Raw genomic sequence first — 20,198 nt, 5'->3', positions numbered from 1 at the left:
GTTAAATCTTTGTTCTTAATTAAAAACAACAACAGCTCTCTCTGGAGGGAGGTATTTAAGAAGAGAACTGTTGGTGGTGCTTGATCATTTGCAATTTGGCTCTTGTCTGCTTCCTATATGCCAACTTCTTCATGGCTTTCTAGACACATTTATGAGGCATTATTGCTATAATCAATATAATAAATTGGTCAAGTGGAATAAAAAGAATCCCGTTGGGTAGTATGTGAAGCGACTAAAATCAGGTGAAGCAAGTCCTCGGAGAGTTAAAGACATACCGGGAATGGACCTGAGCTGAAGATCTCGGGCTGAAATTCTCCATGTTTCTGGAATGCGTCAATATCCTTGGCAACAAAGAACTGCTAGACAATTGTTTAGAATACCATGACAGAATTTGGTGACATCAGGCTCCAGCTATGGATCTGATGGGGTGGCTGGGTTTAAAGACTAAGATTTAATACACTATATTAGCCAGATATTTTTATGCTCATGAAGCATGGAAATGGAGATAAGAACATCAACATCTGGCATAACATACAGGCGGAGTGGATGCCAGGTAAGGCATATCCCATTACTCCCAAAATTGTAAGAAAAGGCAGAAAAGATCCTGTATAAACTACAGGTATTAGGAGAAAATGCAAGTCAAAAGATCTCTTTGCCACAGGTTTTAATAGGTATATGTAAGAATATATATATTAACATTTATCCAATAAAGTTTTAACGATTTGGGGGAATTGGAAAACAAGTATTTCAGGGTTTAAAATTCAAATCCTTCATTTTTATTTTCTAAATTGGAAATCCGGTTGACGTGTTTGAAATCCAGAAATTGGAAACAGCTCTTCACTGGCAGTTTATGTATTAACATGAAATTGCTTATTTTCAAATACTAAATGTTAATTTAAGTTTTTATAATTTAGCAAGTTATCCTTTGACAAAATTTCTTTTATTTCAGCACTTCTAGACTGAATGTTTTTTTAGAAAAAGAGAGTAAACTGGTTTTCTTCTGTCCTAGCATTTTTGTAGGCTACTTCTGATTCACTTCATTTCCTTCTTATAGCACAATGACATCCTTAACTAGGTCTGTGAATCTGAGGTATGATTTGGTAAATCACTGCTAACATAAGCAAAGAAGGTATTGGAAAGATAATTGCAGTGGTCCGCAATGCAATACTGTTGTATAATTTCAGCAGCAAAAATATCTTTAAATATTTGAATCTTGATTTATTTAATTAAATACTTAAAGTATTCACTTAGACACACTAAATATAATTCAGTACAAGAACATCCTGTAGCAAAATATTGCAGTAGATCATAATCTATTCTATGAGAACAGAAGTCAGATGCTAATTCAGAATTTCTTTTTTAATTTTAATGTATAACAAGATTAAAAAAAAAACAATTACAAAAGATAAACAGTGAATGCAAAAAACTAATAAAATATGAGAAACAAAAATATTGAACATCTAAATCAGGGGTGTCAAACTGCCGGCCCATGGGCCGGTTTCATCATACCGGAGCCATGCCCACCCCATTGCCGGCAATGGCAAAAAAGCTCCGATACATCGCACGACATCACGTGACATCGCGAGTTTGACATGCCTGATCTAAATACATCATCATACATTAAACATTAGATAGAAATCAGTGGTTCCCAAAAAATACCTTATAATTGTTATACAATAGGGAAAAAATGATAATACTGCTGTATAGTGCGTAAAATATCATGAAATTTATGTCAGAGAGAAACTTAACTGCTTCATTTTATTCAGTATCCTGTTTTTGAGAGTGCCTGAATATATAAAAAAGCCCTATACATAAGAGTAATCACTTCGTCATTTTTGTTTTCCTGTGAGTGATATCCATACCATCCTGATTCACACAACATGCTAAGCCATAATAGAGTGGCTGGATTGGAGTTTGTATTAAACCACAACTTGGTTTAATAGGTGAACTCAGTTCTCTCTTTGAGTGCAACTGACTCACTGTGATTAATAATCACTGATGATCTACACTCTATTGATGTATCCTTTAGCACCTATCAAACTCCATGCCTCATCTGGGTTTTTTGTTTTTTCTGGGGGGGGGGGGTTGAAGATACTTTCAATTAAAAATGACTAGTTAGCAAGCTTCAAATCTTTATTTCAAAGATTGCTTTTGGGCCCTGCATATAGCCAGGAAGCATTCTTAGGAAATAAACATTATAGAAAGTTGCACTGCAGAACTTTTGAACTGTGTCTACCTGACTAGGAAAGAAAAGCTGAGATACTAGGAATCATCTTAGGTAGAGAAAGATGTGTAGCAACCTCATCCATTGGCTTTCTCACAAACATTTTAACACAGCTCATGGCATTCTTTTCATTAAGAGTGCCCATAACATGCTCTTGACCTGCATGTTGAATCCCCCCTTCTCAAATTCCAGAGCCAAGAGTAGTAGCCAGGCAACATCATCTCTTTCAAGTAAGCCTAGTGGCACTTTTTTATTTTAATTTTACAAGTGTTGCTATTTACTCCTACCTGAATCAGGAGCAAGCACATTTTACTATGCATTGCACATTTATTCCAAAGTAAGGTGGTACCAAACTGAATCACTACTTGAGGCTCATCCTGTCTTTTAAGCCCATGACTATAATTTAATTTCCCGGCAGGAAGAGAGTTCCCCAAAATTCCTTCAGAATCAAATGGAGCGATTAATGTTTATAAAATAACATTACACAGGACAATCAAAATAAGCACTTCAAAATAAAAGAAGACAAAAGTGAAATTATATGTCTCTAATGTATTGGGTCTGATTTATTCTTCTAAGTGTGTTCTAGCTTGTTTTTCTAAGTACTAGTATTTTATCAGGTTGACTTTGCATCAATTTTTTTTATTTACTTTTTACTTGGTTTGATATTTTATCATGCTGCTTTTTATGACGTTTTTAGAATTTCATTTTGTACTTGCATTGTGTTACTTCAGGTGAAACGTAAAAGAATTTGTTTTAAATGTAAATGAATAGTTTGCTTGCCCAAAAACATTTTGAGGAAACAAGGAATTGCTGGGCAAAATCAATCTAAGTAGCACCTTAATTAAATTTTATAATAGGTAGCCAGAAGTAAACTAAATTAAAGCTATTGATTCTTGGTCAGACAAGAAAATAGTTTTTATGTTTTCTGAATTCAAGAAATAGGTAGATAGATGAGAGAAGCTCTGGCATCTTTTTCATTTTATGGAGAAAGTTTGATAGATAGAATTTTACATAATATTTCTAGTATGATGCTATTATAAGCTTACACAAATCTAACAAGATATTGGTAGTTTTATATTTGATTCTTTTCCTAATTAATATGCTGAGTATTATGCAACATGCTAAGCCATAAATGAGATTTACAGACAGCAATGGCTGGGTTTGCAAAATATTCTAACTTGTTTTTTTTATTATTATTATTATGCAATGTGTAATCTCTTACCTTTGAACGGGTAACATAGGCTCTGATTGGCAGGAGGGCAGGTGATTTTAATTCTCATTGTGTGCTAGAAGTAATATATATCTTTAGCAAGCTAATTTTATTGGGGAATGCAAGGTAATTTATTTTGCTGATTACAGATAGTTCTCGACTTATAACAGTTCCTTTAGTGACCGTTCAAAGTTACAACAGCACTGAAAAAAGTGAATTATGATGATCATTTTTCACACTTACGACCTTTGTAGCACCTCCCATGATCGTGTGCTCAAAATTCAGAAGCTTGGCAACTGGTTCATACTTATGACCATTGCTGTGCCTCCAGGTCATGTGTTCGCTTTCTGAGAAGCAAAATCAATGGGGAGAGCCAGATTCACTTAAAAACCAAGTTAGTAAACAATTGCAGTGATTCACTTAACAACTGTGGCAAGAAAGGTCGTAAAATGTCACTTAACAAATGTCTCACTTAACAACAGAAATGTTGGGCTCAGTTGTGGTCGTAAGCTGAGGATTACCTGTACGTGGTACATGGTGTGCTTTTGAGGGCCTCAGGATTTATAACCTTCAACCATCCTCAGTTGCATTGTTTGCATAGAGTGATCATTTTTAATGTTAATGACTGAATTACACTTTGATTATGAAAGGAAACAAATCTAGAAATGTATATACATAAATTTGTTCTTGGATTTAACCAGTTAAGGCACTAGACTAGAAACCAGGAGCGTGTGAGTTCTAGTCCTGTCTCAGGCATGAAAACTGGCTGGGTGACCTTGGACCAGTCACTTCCTCTCAACCCAACCCATTTCAGAGTGGTTGTTATAGGGAAAATAGGAGGAGAAAGAGTGTTAAATATTATATATGTGTTTGCTGTCTAGATTGAAGAATGAAAAAAAAATCTAAACAAAAACTCCTTAAGTCTAGATATGGTCTGTAGAAACTGAGGTGGTTTTTACATTCTTATAGTCAGTCCCACAAGAGGGAGCTCAAATGTTGTTTCTTACATAGTTTAAGGTAAGCCTTAACTATGATTGGCCTACATTTTTGATAGGTTCATAATAATATAGTTTAAAACGACTGAGCCAACAAGGAAATAGGGCAACTTCTCAGGAGATGCGGTAATATTATACCTGCCTTAGTCATTAAACATAAGGAAGAAACAGGGCCAGGCTGGATATGTAGGTAAATTCTCCCCTGCTTTTACAGGAACATAATGAAGACTGGGTTACAGGAAGAGAGGTAAAGAGGAGGAGCCAAAGGGTGTCTCAGAAAATTAAGGCTTCTTTATTTTAAAATAAGAAGGAAAATTGTATGTGTCGTGCATGACTAATGACTTCTACATGAAAAATGTACCAAAGCCAGTTCATCTTAATTCTTTCAAGAATCTGTGAAGAAATACCAACTCTGAAAACTTACCATTATGATGATGGCTGTAAAGCAATAACAATAACAAATCAAAATATTGTTGTCAACGCTGCTAACATCGGATGTTCTTGCTTTGACAACAACAACAACAATAATAATAATAATAATAATAATAATAATAATAATAATAATAATAATAATAAAGTTGGAAGGGACCTTGGAGGACATCTAGTCCAACCCCCTGCTCAGGCAGGAAACCCTATACCATTTTGGACAAATGCAGCCATTTTCTCTTTAACCTGTGTGTTACTTTTAGAGTTAGCATTAGATGGTGCTGGGGGGGAGGGGGAAGAATGTGTTTGGGGATTAGTTAGACATAACAATATTGCAGTAGAGTATTCTTCAAGGTTGTCTGAAATAAGAGAAGATAAGAAATGGCTGGGTTATGAAACTGGAGGGAAGGTCTGCATTTCAAACTAATTGGAGAATGTGATTTATGATTGTTAATTGGAGGAGGGAATTGTGCTTTGATACTATGTGTTTAGGGGAGGGGAATTCAGATTTTGGCTTCGACCATGTACCTGCCCATGCCATGTTATTTTGAATAAAGATTCTTTAAGGTAAACAATGCCTCGAAGTTCTTTGAAGAGTAACATCTGTCGGAACCATGACAGTTGTATCTTTTGTGGGGGGAGTCTTCCACCTTTTCTTTTTTTTGGAAATAAAGATTTGGGACTGGAACTCTGCTGTACAGCCTGTTATCACATTGTTTTTCATCATTTTTTTTAATCAAGCAGGGAATTGATTTTCTTGTGTCAAAAAAACTGTCGGGAGATATATTGGTATCTGTAGGGTGATGCATTGGAAACTAAGTTGTAAGGATTTCACCATAAAATGTTTGAATAATTCAAATATACAATACAAAGATCAGAATATATGTCTCTGTCACAACTAGGGCAACAATAGGTACCTTGCTTTTGCTCATCATTATGAACACTTAATTCTAATTTCAGGTCTTCTGGCCTTTTTTTTTTAATTTTACAAATTTTATTAAATGTACAATTAAAAACAGAAATGGACATGATTCAACTTCCCTGGCAACAACACTGCTATTAGTATTACCTTATGTTGCAGAAAGAAAAACAGAAACTTAAAATACATTCTATAACAGGACAGAGTATAACAAACTGTACATATAATATCTGTAAATTTTTTGGTAAACCATCTTTCAGTCGTCAACGTTGTATTTACATATCTTTCAGTTGTGTCCTAATATAGGTGTTAATAAGAAGTCCTTACGATATCAACTAATCAATCGATAATCATCTCAGCGATCCTCCTTATCTCTAACCAATCGTACAAATTTTTCCAAATTTCATAATACTCTGTTTCAGTTTTATTTTTAATCTCTAGAGTTAACCTGTCCATTTCGGCGCAGGATAAGATTTTATTTATTATTTCTTCTTCAGTGGGGGTTTCCTTTCTTTTCCATTTTTGGGCGTATGCCAATCTTGCTGCAGTTAAAATATGCAATAATAAGTAGAGAGATGCTTTGCTAAGTTTATCATTAATAATCCCTAATACAGTTTCTAGTTTTAAATCATTTTTTTGTAATAGTATTTCTTCCAGCCAATTTTTAATCTGATGTTCTGGCCTTTTTTTGTTTGTTTGTTTGTTCATCTCAATCAGTGGTATGCAGGAACTTGTGAGAGGCAATTGTTTGATATTCTGGCATTCGTTTACAAGCTGGTTGAGAGAACTGAGCCACTACACCCAGTGCACTGATATAGAAACAGAGCTGGTTCTTAAACGTTTGCCAGCACACCTCTGATCTCAATCCTTTGTTTCATATTCACATGTGCCCAGTTTCTCATTAGGCAACCATTTGATTAAAGATTAGGTGGAAATGTTGCATTGATATTTATGAAAAAAGAATCCCAATTCTGTTGCTTAGGAGATTTTAACTTTCATTCAGAATTTATTAGATTCTGACATAACAGTAAGGCCCATCTCTGTATTCCTCACCTGTCCCATGCCCCCTCCAACCCCAATAGCTATCCTACCACTTTCCTTTCTGACTACCACTTTTAAAGTCTCTGGATATTCTGTAATATTCAGTTCTTCAACAACCTTTTTGATCTGCAAACTAAATATTGTTTCAGTGTCTGCACAATTCAAGGATGACCTAATATCTGTTAGCATCGCTTTCCTGTGGTTGTATCCTGTGTTTATATTTAGATGACACAAACGTGAAGACAGGGTGTGTTTAATTATCATAAGAAGCCGATGATTGCCAGTCTCAACAGTTAATGCTTATTGAAAAATTTTATGCGCTGCATATCTGAAATAAGAACTCTGGGATTACAGTGAACTGAATATGAAGTTCAGCTAATTATAGAACTGCATTTACTTTCTATGAGGCAATAATATTACATTTAGAGGTACTCCATGGTTCCAAGACAAATAAACCTATCAAAAAATGTCACAAAGTAGCTAGCCAAATCAAACTGCTACTTTTTAGATAAAGTGAATTCAATATTTCTTTGCTAGCTGAAAATAATAATGAATTTAGGTAGAAATTTACAGATTTTTTTTAGCGTTCCAAATATCTTGAAAGTTATGTCTCATGTTGGTATATGTACACTTTTAACAGAAAAAGGCATTATCCAGCTGTAATATGTAAGTAGAGCTGCCAAAATGGCAGTTCCCCTTCTGTTTATTAAGCTACAGCTCTACCCAATTATTGCTTACATTAGCTTCCTTTTATGTATCATAAACACAAGATTTTAAATAGGGAAGCCAGAACTGTCCAAAGTTACTTCTTCAGCAAAGATCATTGCTACTTCCTTTACCTGTTAATCCAGTTTAAAGTAAAGGGCATAGTTAATTATTCACTTTGAAGGTTGAATGACAAAAGAAAAGTCTAACAAAAGTTTCCTTCTCCTAATTATGATCTTAGCGAATCCTTGACCAAATGTTGTGTGCAGTTTTTGGGAGGGAGGCCGAGATGGGGGGAGAACTAGAATGTGAATGGCCTTCAACTCCTTCCCTCATCCTTGTATTTTCAAGTCATATTTTTAATTGGTCTTCCTCCTTTGGTTTAAGAAAAGCCCTCAAGAAAATAGAAAATAGAAAAAGTCATAGCTTAAAGAGTAAAAGCTTGAAATCCCAGTAAATCAGTTCACTAGAGAATAATAATATAACTTTATACAGATATTGCATTGTATGGTGTGAGGCACTGCTGACATCTTTGGAAATATATAGATAAGTATGCTTTTTAAGCAATGTCTTATCTATCCACTATAATTTATTCTTCTGCTAATACCAGCTCTAGGTTCCTGGAGTTTGTTTAAATGCTAAAGGTTAAGGTTTATGAAAATCCTTGTTGTACTGATTTTAATCCTGAAGAAAAAAAAAACTTGACATACAGCTTTGCTCACAAACTTCTTTAACCTTTTCTAAATGAACAGAATTAGATACTTAAAATTGCATTTTGGAGATAATAAGGCATTAGTTTTCCAACAGAACTTGGAATAATTTATTGATTTATTAATTCAGCCCATTTATATAGCTACAAACGTACAAATGCAAACTTGGATGGCTAAAATCAATTAAAAACAACACACAAAAATATTAAAACAAAAATGTACAAAACACATCACTCATCCAAGGCCATTTACATATAAATATGCAAAATAATATAAAAGCCCCTAATGATGGGTTCACCTGGTCATCCTAAGGACCAAAGGACCAGCCACAACATCAATTCTTTGTGAAAGGCCCATGGGACATACAGCATACATTCTTGGTTATAACTTATTTCACTTACAATTTCTTTCTCTAGCAGTTAAGATTTCTCAAACCTATAAAATGTCACCCAATGTACACAGTCTTTCTTCCTCCTATTTCCTGTCTCCCAAGATTATTCCATTTGTGAGGCTATGCTGAAATTCTTCAAAATCAAGACCCTTCTAGAGTTGGGGCCTGCTGCTACTCAAGATCTCGTTGATTCAATAGATCATAATGGCTCATTTAGTATTCAGTTTTTCCTAGGGATAGACCATTTTCTCAGATGTCTTCCATTAATATTTATCAAATAGAATTCACCAGTAACTTAATAGTAATTCTCAATATCATTTTTGACATGTCCATGTCATTTTCAATAAATACTTTTTTACAGCAGCTGTTAGTTACCAAGACAATAACAATAATAACAGGCCCAATTTACTCAGACCCGATTTACTCAGTTTTACAATATATTAGGATTCTCAAAATATAAACTGATTTCTATCTCAAGAGAAGACCAAAACAAAGGAGGAAAAATGCAACAATGCAATAAGAATTAATATATTCAGTGCTCTTGTAATTGGAACATGAGATAAAACAGCACACACACGTGCACACACACACACACACAAAAGAGCATGTTGAAGGCTAGTTGCGCTCTTTATAGAGGAATCCTCTCTCTGAATATCTGAGTAATAAATATGTCTTTATTACAACCACCCTTTTTATTTTAAGATTTTGGAAGTGAACGTCACCTGTTTTCTTCATAGGTGAGAGAATTCAGTCCAGCATTGATTTGAGAAACTTTTCAGCAGGAGAACCTGATCTACAATATCCCAAGAAACTTTAAACAACTCGCAAAATAGCCCTTTGATTTTTTGGGGAACTTTTTATAACTTTGGAATCAGAAAGAGAAGTAGGAATCCACCTTATACCTGTACTGGCTTGTTTAATTTCATAATTCTTGTTTGTACACAGTTCCCAGAATTATAGGTAAGAGATTTCCCAGCTGCCCTTGGAGGCATCAGAAATTGAACTTGATTTTGGAAATGTGAACTCCATGTAACTTACATGCCGTTACAAAGGTGTCACTCTTCAGTTAGTCAGTTGATTTACTATCTAATACAGGGGTCCCCAACCCCCGGTCCGTGGACCAGCACTGGGCCATGGCATGCCAGAAACCGGTCCACCCAAACAAACAAAGACCCATCCGCAGGATGCAGACAGTACATGAAACCACGCCCCCTCCGGTCCACGGAAAAACCTCTCCACGGAACCAGTCCCTGGTGCCCAAAAGGTTGGGGACCTCTGATCTAATAGAATGCCTGCCATAACTGACAGTTTAATATCATCTTTTTGTTTTGAAATGTGCAAAATATATCCCACAAAAAGGCTAGCATTTTTTTTAATTCCAAGAAAGGAGAGTTAGATTTCAAAGTCTCTATCTCAATGGCTGTTTCATCCCTTCTTTTTTTAAAAAAAACAAAAACTCATATTTTTAGATGTGCATAAATTCTAAAATTTTCAGAAGACGGTTGCCTTTTTCTGTAGTTTAATATTTCAATGCATTTATTCTCCCCTCCCCCGAATATATGTACATTTCTGGTGCTTTCTCCATTAACAGTGATACTGATGTGATGAAGTTTGTTTCAGAAACAACATTAGACTGCCTTCAGTACTTACAAGAGGAAGAACCTTGAACGTACTGTAAACAAGGCACAATTCAGAACAAATATTTAATCTTCTCGGAGAAGGAGTTGAGCATTAACAGACAAAATATGAATGTTTGCAAGAGAACTGCATCCTGGCTGGAAAAAAAAAAGTCCACATAAATTATTTTCAATAGTGCTGCTGAAGATCTCTCTTTTCTGTTTATATGCAAACAGATGTACAGGCTTCAAGGACAGCGCTGCTTGGTAATTAGATGCCTACCCAGCTGTCCCCTGTCAACCATAAAGTTTTGCTATAATCCAAGGGTGTCTGATTTGTCCTATCACATGATCCTCCTGTGCATATACTTCAAAACAAATATTTTTAAGTGTTTGGTTCAAGTACTATATCAAAGAGGCTCTATGAAATCCATATTTTAAAATCTGATTTCATTGTTTTAAAAATCACAATGAACACGCAAATTGCGGAAGTAATATAAACACGCAGCGGGAGATTCTCATTTAAACCAACGTTCATTTATAGTATCATCAACGTAATGTATCCTTACTTGGGTAACATCTTTAGTAGTTTTGGTATTAGCAGCAAAGGAAGTAAAGTTTCATCCAGCAGAATGGGTTAGTGCAGACATGTCAAACACAAGGCCCGGGGACCGGATGCGGCCCGCGAAGTGGTTTCATGTGGCCCGCGAAGCCATCCTGGAAACAGTGAGGGAATGGCCCCCGCCACCTTGGCCCTGGCCCAGGCCGGCCGGGAGCCAATGTACAATTTTGTGGTGGCCATCTATGCTGAAACGCATTCAGTCTTAGCTCCACAAGGCCGTCCAGAAACAGCTGTGTCGGCCCCGCCCCCTGGGTGCATGCTGGGGAGGTGTCACCCTTTGTGAGGAATGAAGAAATGGACCATGCCTCGGCATTTGCCCCGGTCCCACCCCCTTCTGCCAGAGACCCTCAGATCTGTCCCACTCCTGCCCAGGCCCCCACAGGCATCCTTGATGCGAACGATGTAGAGCTGGCCATGCCCATCCAGTAGGCCACACCCACTCCATCCACGCCCACCCAGTAGGCCGCACCCACCCGGCCCCCCCTGAGGGCAACCGCAATGCTGATGCGGCCCTCAATGAAATTGAGTTTGACACCCCTGGGTTAGTGCTATTATCTGAGGCAGAAAGACGTGATGAAGTCAAAATATAAGATGGACTTACTCATGAGTATTTAAATTTTAAAAATTGTTTTTTTTAAATAAGAACATGTTTACTAGGATGCTAAAACATTTACCTATATACTACCAAAATCATTTGTTTTGTAGCCTTGAACTGAATACCAAAATAACAGAGTTGGAAGAGACCTTGGAGGTCATCTAGTCCAACCTCTTGCTCAAGCAGGAGACCGTATACCATTTCGACAAATGGTTGTCCAGTCCCTTCTTAAAAGCCCCCAGTGTTGGAGCACCCACAACTTCCGAAAGCAAGTTGTTCCACTAGTTGATTATTCTTACTGTGAGGGAAGTTTCTCCTTAGTTTTGGGTTGCTTCTCTCTTTGTTTAGTGTCCATTCATTACTTCTTGTCCTGCCTTCTGGTGCTTTGGAAAATAGGTTGACCCTCTCTTCTTTATGGCAGTCCCTCAAATATTGGAAGTCTGCTATTATGTCACGCCACACACACCGTCCTTCTTTTCATTAGACCCAATTCCTGCAAATATTCTTCGTATGTTTTAGCCTTCAGCCCCCTAATAATTCTTGTGGGTCTTCTCTGCACTCTTTCCAGAGTCTCAACATCTTTTTTATATTGTGGTGATCAAAGTTGAATGCAACTGGATGCAAAATTGGATCCCAAACTGGGCAAACCTAACTTGGTAACTCATAGGGCAACCTTTTCATTATATATTATGACATAATACAAAATGTCATAAAACATTTCCTGTGATCAGTTCCTGATATTTGACTGCTCCTTTCAACATGGCCTACTTTCAGTTGTAGCTACATCTCTGGATATCTCCCCGAATTTTTAAGAATTTTTCCAGTGAACCTGGTACTTGAGAAGCTCTGCTTTAGTTTTTCTTACATGTCTAATTGTATTCAGTCCTGTGGGAAGCTAGCAGGATTTTGGAGGAATCTGGTGAGGAAATCTCTCTGAAACGATGACCCGACATGTCACCGGATGTCTAGTTCATTATATAGAAAAATGAGAACTGTAGGAAGCCAAATCTGAAAGCTTCCTTCCCTATCTGATCATTATGATGTTTCTCATTACATTTCAGAATATGCTTTGGTTTCAGCTATCTTTACCTCATCCATCGAAAAATGTCTTCTCTTAAATACAGACACAAACTACAGCAACCCTAATAAAGCACCTTTTATCAGTTAATGAAAGCTCAGAAAACAAATTCAAATTAATACAAGTGTCAATCACTCCTTTTTCTATTGTTCAAGGATATTTACCCATACTTAATGCCACACACACTGTGTTGCTTTCCTGTGGGGGAAGGGGTTGGAGTGAGAAAAGCTTGTCACAATGCAAGTTTCACCTCATGTGTAGATGATACGTGCACAAGGAAAAACCGACCGGAGCTTGAATTGTGCGTGAGTCATTACATGCATGTGTAACGATGTAGATTTCATTATTTTGGCATCGTGGTTCAGAAGAGATCCTTCCATAACCAATGGAACACACACACACACAAATGTGGGAGTATGTGTGTGTGTGTGTGTGAGAGAGAGAGAGAGAGAGAGAACTTGAGGGTGGAGCAGGAAGTGGGCAGTAAAGCCGTTGCCATTTCTTCTAGATATTTTTATACTTTGGAGTCAGAGACACATCCCTCTGTCTTACTTCCTGGCTGTGAGGACTGACTGGTTCACCTAGCACCTTTTTCCTCAACTTCTTGTAGGTCATTGAGATTGAGAAAGAGTAACTTTGCAATAAGGCCAAGCAACGCAATCCTAGAGGCACCACATCAAAGCCTGTATTGCTTTGGTAATTTGCGTTGGTTTCTGGCACAGAGAGAACATCAGTGAAAGATGTTGTAGGGTAATGAACAAATGGTATAGTCATTTTTTTTTAATTCAGGTGCATCAAGTAAATGGCCTTGTTGAAGTGCAATCTGCCCATTTGATCAGAATCTGCAGCCCCCATGGTCATGGGGTCAACATTCAGATGCTCGGCAACTGACTCATATTTATGACAGTTGCAGTGTCTTGGGGTCATGTGATGACCCTTTGTAACCTTCTCAGACGCAAAGTCAATGGGGAAACCAGATTTACTTAACAACCACGTTACTAACTTTAACAACTGCACTGATTTGCTTAACAACTGTGGCAAGAAAGGTCATAAAATTGGGGCCAAGCTCACTTAACAACTGCTTTGCTTAGCAACAGAAATTTGGGGCTCAGTTGTGGTCGTAACATGAGGACTACCTGCATGTCAAATGGCTGTGGGGAAAGGCGAGGAACATGTGTTTAGTTTTGGCTTAGCAGGTGGTCACTAATAATTACCAATTTACCAATTACCAAATGACAGCTTAGAATGACGCGCCCATCTAATTACAGAATGTGTTTGCATGCCAAACCATATATCTTCGCTTTTCTATTTTTTTGCTGAGTCGGTCAGCATTGCCTGTTTTGTTTTTGTTTTTTTCTCATCGCAGGTCAGTGGAGATAAGAGAGATGCAACTATAGCAGACATGTCAAACACAAGGCCCGGGGGCCGGATGCAGCCCGCGAAGTGGTTTCATGTGGCCCGCGAAGCCATCCTGGAAACAGTGAGGGAATGGCCCCCACTGCCTTGGCCCTGGCCCAGGCTGGCCAGGAGCCAATGTACAATTTTGTGGTGGCCATCTATGCTGAAACGCATTCAGTCTTAGCTCCACAAGGCCATCTAGAAACAGCGAGGAACCAGCTCCTGCCGTGTCGGCCCCACCCCCTGGGTGCATGCTGGGGAGGTGTCACCCTTTGTGAGGAATGAAGAAATGGACCATGCCTTGGCGCTTGCCCCGGTCCCACCCCCTTCTGCCAGAGACCCTCAGATCTGTCCCACTCCTGCCCAGGCCCCCACAGGCACCCTTGACGCGAACGATGTAGAGCTGGCCATGCCCACCCAGTAGGCCACAGCCACTCCATCCACGCCCACCCAGTAGGCTGCGCCCACCCTGGCCACACACCCCCACACCCGAGGGCAACCGCAATGCTGGTGCGGCCCTCAATGAAATTGAGTTTGACACCCCTGAACTATAGGAACGAATGCTTTGCAATCCCATTTTTGTTTCCCCTCTTGTGCATTAGAGCCATTAGTACAGATTCAGATAACCTGCTGGATAATAGTTAACTTAAAACAAATCACCCGTACAAAGTTGAATAACTTAACCTATGTTCTATTGCACTCTATTCCAGTCATCGTGACATAATCTATTATGTGAACAAGTCTCTGCTTGTAAAAGGAGGAAAACTGTTCTCAACTAAAAACTTATGCAGTCCTGTTTAGAAATGTCAGAGAGCAAACCTTGTGCTTTCTGATGGAAGTCATAAACTTCAATTAGTAATCGGTAGTCTTTATACAAAGATCACCACGGCAGACTGGTCATTTCTGAATTAGTTTTATAATATTCTATGTCCTTTATAAAGCTAGACAACCACAGCTGAGCCCCAAATTTCTGTTGCTTATCTAGACAGTTGTTGAGGAATTTGGACCCATTTTACAACTTTACTTGCCACAGTTGTCCTAGTGGACAATAGATATGAGCCAGCAGTATGCTGCAGCTGCCAAAAAAGCCAACACAGTGCTAGGCTGCATTAATAAAAGGATAGAATCAAGATCACGTGAAGTGTTAATACCACTCTACAATGCCTTGGTAAGGCCACACTTGGAATCCTGCATCCAGTTTTGGTCACCACGATGTAAAAAAGATGTTGAGACTCTAGAAAGAGTACAGAGAAGAGCAACAAAGATGATTAGGGGACTGGAGGCTAAAACATATAAGGAACGGCTGCTGGAATTGGGTATGTCTTGTTTAATGAAGAGAAGGACGAGGGGGGACATGATAGCCATGTTCCAATATCTCAGGGGTTGCCACAAAGAAGAGGGAGTCAAGCTATTCTCCAAAGTGCCTGAAGGCAGGACAAGAAGCAACGGATGGAAACTAATCAAGAAGAGAAGCAACCTAGAACTAAGGAGAAACTTCCTGACAATTAGAACAATTAACCAGTGGGACAATCTGCCTCCAGAAGCGGTGAATGCTCCAACACTGGAAGTTTTAAAGAAGAGACTGGACAGCCATTTGTCTGAAATGGTATAGGGTTTCCTGCCTGAGCAGGGGGTTGGACTAGATGACCTCCAAGGTCCCTTCCAACTTTATTATTGTTGTTGTTGTTGTTGTTGTTGTTGTTAAGTGAATCACTAGAGTTAAGTTAGCAACACGGTTGTTAAGTCCATTGACTTTGCTTATCAGGAGGTCTCAAAAGGGGATCCCATGACCCTGGGACACTGCAACCGTCATAAATACATGCCAGTTGCCAAGCCTCTGAATTTTGATCACGTGAGCAGGGGGATGTGGTAATGGTCGCACATGTGAAGAATGGTCCTAAGTAACTTTTTCCAGTGCTGTTATAACTTTGAATAGTCACGAAACAAATGGTTTGCAAGTCGAGGACTACCTGTATATGGTTGAAAATTTCATTTGCACTGTGAAAGAGCTAGAAACATAATTGATAACCCCATATAGCTATCTAGTAAAAATAGTCCTCCCCTCTTTTTCAGCTTTGAACACCATTATCTGCTTAACTAATTAAAAGGAGTGACATTGTTTCCTACAATAACAAACTTTTAATCAGTTCATTCTAGCAATATGGATTTTCTTTTTTTTAGCATCTCAGGTCTTGTGATTCAAATGTCACAAACAAGTAGAGGTAATGGCCATTGCAAAGAAAGAACTGAATATGCTTTGTGGCTTTGAACAAAGCAAATGTGTAGGATAGTGGAGTGGGTGGCAAAAAAACAACAACCCTTTTCTCTGCCAGGTGACCTAATTATCATCTCCTACCTCAAGTAGTTACTTATAAGAGACTGTAATGAGTACAGGCCTTTGATACCCTGGTAAACAGGGTGTTGCTAAGTGTAAATAAGGATTTCTGAAGTTAGATGGAGAAGCAGATCAGCTCCATTAGACTCACAGATATGAGAGAGAGAGAGCATATGATATAAACAATTATTCACAGCACGGCACAATAGCAGCATTAAGAAGAACTAATCTTTGGACTTCTGGGAAAATAATGGCAGAATGAAGAAAGCTTACAGCCCCAGTAAAAAGAGGAACTGGTGAAGGGGAATCAGTTCATCAGACATCCATTCTAGATGAAGGAGAAGGCTAGATTGACTCATACGTTTGCTCCCTATAGAGCAGTGGTTCTCAACCTTTTTAATGCCGCGACCCCAACTGGTCGTAAGTCGAGGACTAAACCGGTCGTAAGTCGAGGACTAAACCGGTCGTAAGTCGAGGACTAAACCGGTCGTAAGTCGAGGACTACCCAACCGGTCGTAAGTCCTGGATTTTCCCTGCCCGGGAGAGCCGCGCATGCGTGGTTCTGCCCCCTGCGCCGGTCGAGGGGTAGCTGGCAAGCGGCAGAGACGGAGCAGGCCGACCACCAGCTGGCCCAGCCCAAGGGAGGTAAGGCACCCGCCGGAAAAGAGGGAAAAAAATGGCGGACAAAAAAAATGGCAGACAAAAAAATGGCGGACAGCCTTGCTTGGCGACCCCCGTGAAATGGTCGATCGACCCCAAATGGGGTCCCGACCCACAGGTTGAGAACCACTGATATAGAGCCTCTCCCAAAGAGACTGTAAAATAGTAATATTCAGTGAGTTTTAGAATTTTGGAAGCCATTGAGATAAGATAAACCCAGTTGGACACTGGACACCTCCTCTCTTAACCACCTCAGGAAATTGCTTGTTAATTGAATTTTTGGGATGTTAATAACTTCTGAAGGGCAAGGTTTACTGTGCCGGGAGAGTTTTCTTCTACCCACGATGAAAAAAGTTTTGTATAAATTTAAGGATTATAAAGGGGAAAAAATACTTTTGGAAAATAGCAAAAGGGGGACTAGAATGTTGACTCTGGAAAGATAAGGGGCCAGATGGGCTTGAAATACATCTTGTGGATTGTTTAGAATTTTATTATATGTAATAATGGTAATAAAGGTCACTTTTACTTGATTTATAATCTTTACTTGAATTATAATCTTTGTGCTCCCTGATTTTCTCCTAGTCAATCTTCAGAATCCTCCCTTATATTTATTTTCAATCAATAAAATTTTCTCATGGGATGATTTTTTTACAGTGATATTTCAACATATAGATATAGATAGATAGATAGATAGATAGATAGATAGATAGATAGATAGATAGATAGATATAGGTATGGTATAGATATATATGGATATATGGATATATGGATATATGGATATATATATATATATCTTTGATAATTTTGAATATTGGAATCCCAGGTATGGACATTTAAAGTCAATCAGATAATAATAAAGCACTCTGGGATGTAAGGTAAAAGGCTTTTTTTATTAATTGCTGAGCTTTCGTTAACAACCTGTTAACATCATCAGAGCAAAGGGCTAAATGAGAAGGGGGGGAGTAAACGCATAAATTTACATAACAGTTCTATAACGGTTTTAGTGAGGCATGTGCACATAGCATGCTTAAGAAGCTCTTAAAGGGATAAAGCAGTCAGTCTCAAATGGTCTACACGGGAGAAAACCCGAATGACCAAAGACTCACATATATATATATATATATATATATATATATACTGCTCAAAAAAATAAAGGGAACACATCCTATGAGACATCCTATAGGATGTGTTCCCTTTATTTTAAGATAGATATAGATAGATAGATATAGATATACAAAGATAGATATAGATATAGATATAGAAATTGATGAGAAACTTTTATTGATTGAAAATAAATAAAAGGGAGGATTCTGAAGATTGACTAGGAGGAAATCAGAGAGCATAAAGATTATAATTCAAATAAAAGTGACCATTAATGGAGCACTATTATTTGACTATATAAGAAATCAAGGATATTTAGGAACAATGTATTCAGAAATTACTCCTATAATTGATTGTCATTATAGGTAGACCTTACCTAATGACCATTCATTCAGCGACCATTTGAAATTGCACAGGAGCTGAACAAAGGGACTTAAGACCTTGCAGACTTTGAACTTGTCCAGGGTCATGATTGCAATCTGGGTCCTTGGCAACCCATTCCCATGACAGCTTCCCAAGCGCCCATGCAATTATGTGATGGCCATTTAGGTTGTAACCATCCCACAGTTACCTTGTGATGAGATGGGCAGCAAATGAATTTAACAAACAAGCAAACAAATAAAGAAAAGCCACCTGAATATAAACGGAGCTCAAACCCCACTTACTAGCCTTGAGGATGTTACCTAGTTTGGGTAACAAAATGTCTGCAAGAGAACAGCCAAATTCAGAGAGCACCAAAGGACCCCTCGCTGCTCCATATGAGGAGCAACCTAGGGCTGCATTCAAACTCCTTATCCCAAAGGTGCTTTTTTTTAGGAGGCAAGTGGACTTTCTTGTTTTTTCCTTGAAGACGTTTCGCTTCTCATCCAAGAAGCTTCTTCAGCTCTGATTGGATGGTGGAGAATGGAAGGATTTATATTCCTTGCAGACAGCTGGTCATTTGCCTTCTTTTAGAGTCGCTGAGGCCATAAAAGAATGCAAATGACCAGCTGTCTGCAAGGAATATAAATCCTTCCATTTCCCACCTCAGTCAGAACTGAAGAAGCTTCTTGGATAAGAAGCGAAACATCTTCAAAGAAAAAAACAAACAAGAAAGTCCAGTTGCCTCCTGAAAAAGCACCTTTGGGACAACCATGACCTGGATGGCTAAGAATCTTTCTAGCTTAGACATTTACCTTTGAATCTTTTGAATAATGGAAGGGATGGCATTTTTTTTGTTGCATTACAGAATAAAAGGGATGACTGGGGGTCCCTAAGATGCAGTAAACAGATGTGGACAGATAGAATTGCTGGCTGGGTGAATTTGGAGCCGGTTACTCTCAACCCCATACGCCTCACAGGGTTGTGATTGTGGGAAAATACGAAGAAATAGGGTTGGTTATGTTTACCACCTAGAGCAGGGGTTCTCAACCTTGGCAACTTTAAGACTTGTGGACTTATTTGTAAAGCTGAACAAGCTTCTTGGTTGAGAAGCGAACCGTCTTCAAGAAAAAAAAACCCAAAGAAAAGGCCAGTTGCCCCCTGAAAAAGCACCTTTGTGGGACAACCGTGACTGAGAATCTCCACAGACACTCAGACCCTTTCCCCCATTCCAAGGGTCTGCAGCGGGGTCGACCTGCACTTCCTCTTCTCCGGGATTGCCCAGGAGAAAGAGCCGTGTGGACGCGGCCAGGGCTGTGAAGGAAGAGGAGGCGAACGAAAAGGCCGCCTCCCTTTCCCTCCATTCACGCCTCAGCCCCCTCTGAGCCCTCAAGACGCCGCTTCGCCTCCCAGGCGCGCCCAGCCCGCCTCACTCGCTGCCTCCTCCTCCTCCTCCTCCTGAGGCGGCCAGCCGCGGAAGCGAGCGCCCAGGTTCCCCCGAGAAGAAGGAGGAGGCGGCGGCGGCCGTCAGGGGAGGAGCCAGCCGCACCGCCGGAGCCAGGCAGCCGGAGCAAGACGGGGCCGGGAGGAGCGAAGCAGGCCCGGAGCTGAAGGAGGAGGCGAGCGCTGAGGCGGCCAGGCCCGACGCGCCCCCCTCCCCCCCCCGCCGCCGGCATGGAAGAGCAGCAGCAGCAGCAGCCCGTCAGTCGGTACCAAGTGGTGAGCGACGGCCTCCGGGGTGGACGGTGGCTGGGCCGGGGTTCGGGCCTTGTGCGCGGCCGAGGCCTGCTGGACACGGGGAGGGGAAAGGAG

General features: G+C 39.4%; 1 protein-coding gene across 1 annotated transcript in view; it reads left to right on the top strand.

Moving 5' to 3' along the window:
* The first annotated feature begins 486 nt into the window (after positions 1 to 486).
* The window catches only part of NDFIP2 (Nedd4 family interacting protein 2), a 54,127-nt gene continuing 34,415 nt past the window's right edge, over positions 487 to 20,198 (top strand). Inside the window, exons 1-2 of the mRNA XM_015832323.1 lie at positions 487 to 553; positions 20,068 to 20,105. Of these exons, the coding sequence (XP_015687809.1) occupies positions 487 to 553; positions 20,068 to 20,105 (105 nt within the window). The remainder of the gene's footprint in view (positions 554 to 20,067; positions 20,106 to 20,198) is intronic.

The sequence above is a fragment of the Protobothrops mucrosquamatus genome, unplaced genomic scaffold (genome assembly GCF_001527695.2).
Source record: "Protobothrops mucrosquamatus isolate PMUCROS unplaced genomic scaffold, P.Mucros_1.0 scaffold2, whole genome shotgun sequence".
Taxonomy (NCBI): Eukaryota; Metazoa; Chordata; class Lepidosauria; order Squamata; family Viperidae; genus Protobothrops; species Protobothrops mucrosquamatus.
Note: the sequence above shows the minus strand (reverse complement) of the source record. Positions and strands in the feature narration are given on the sequence as shown.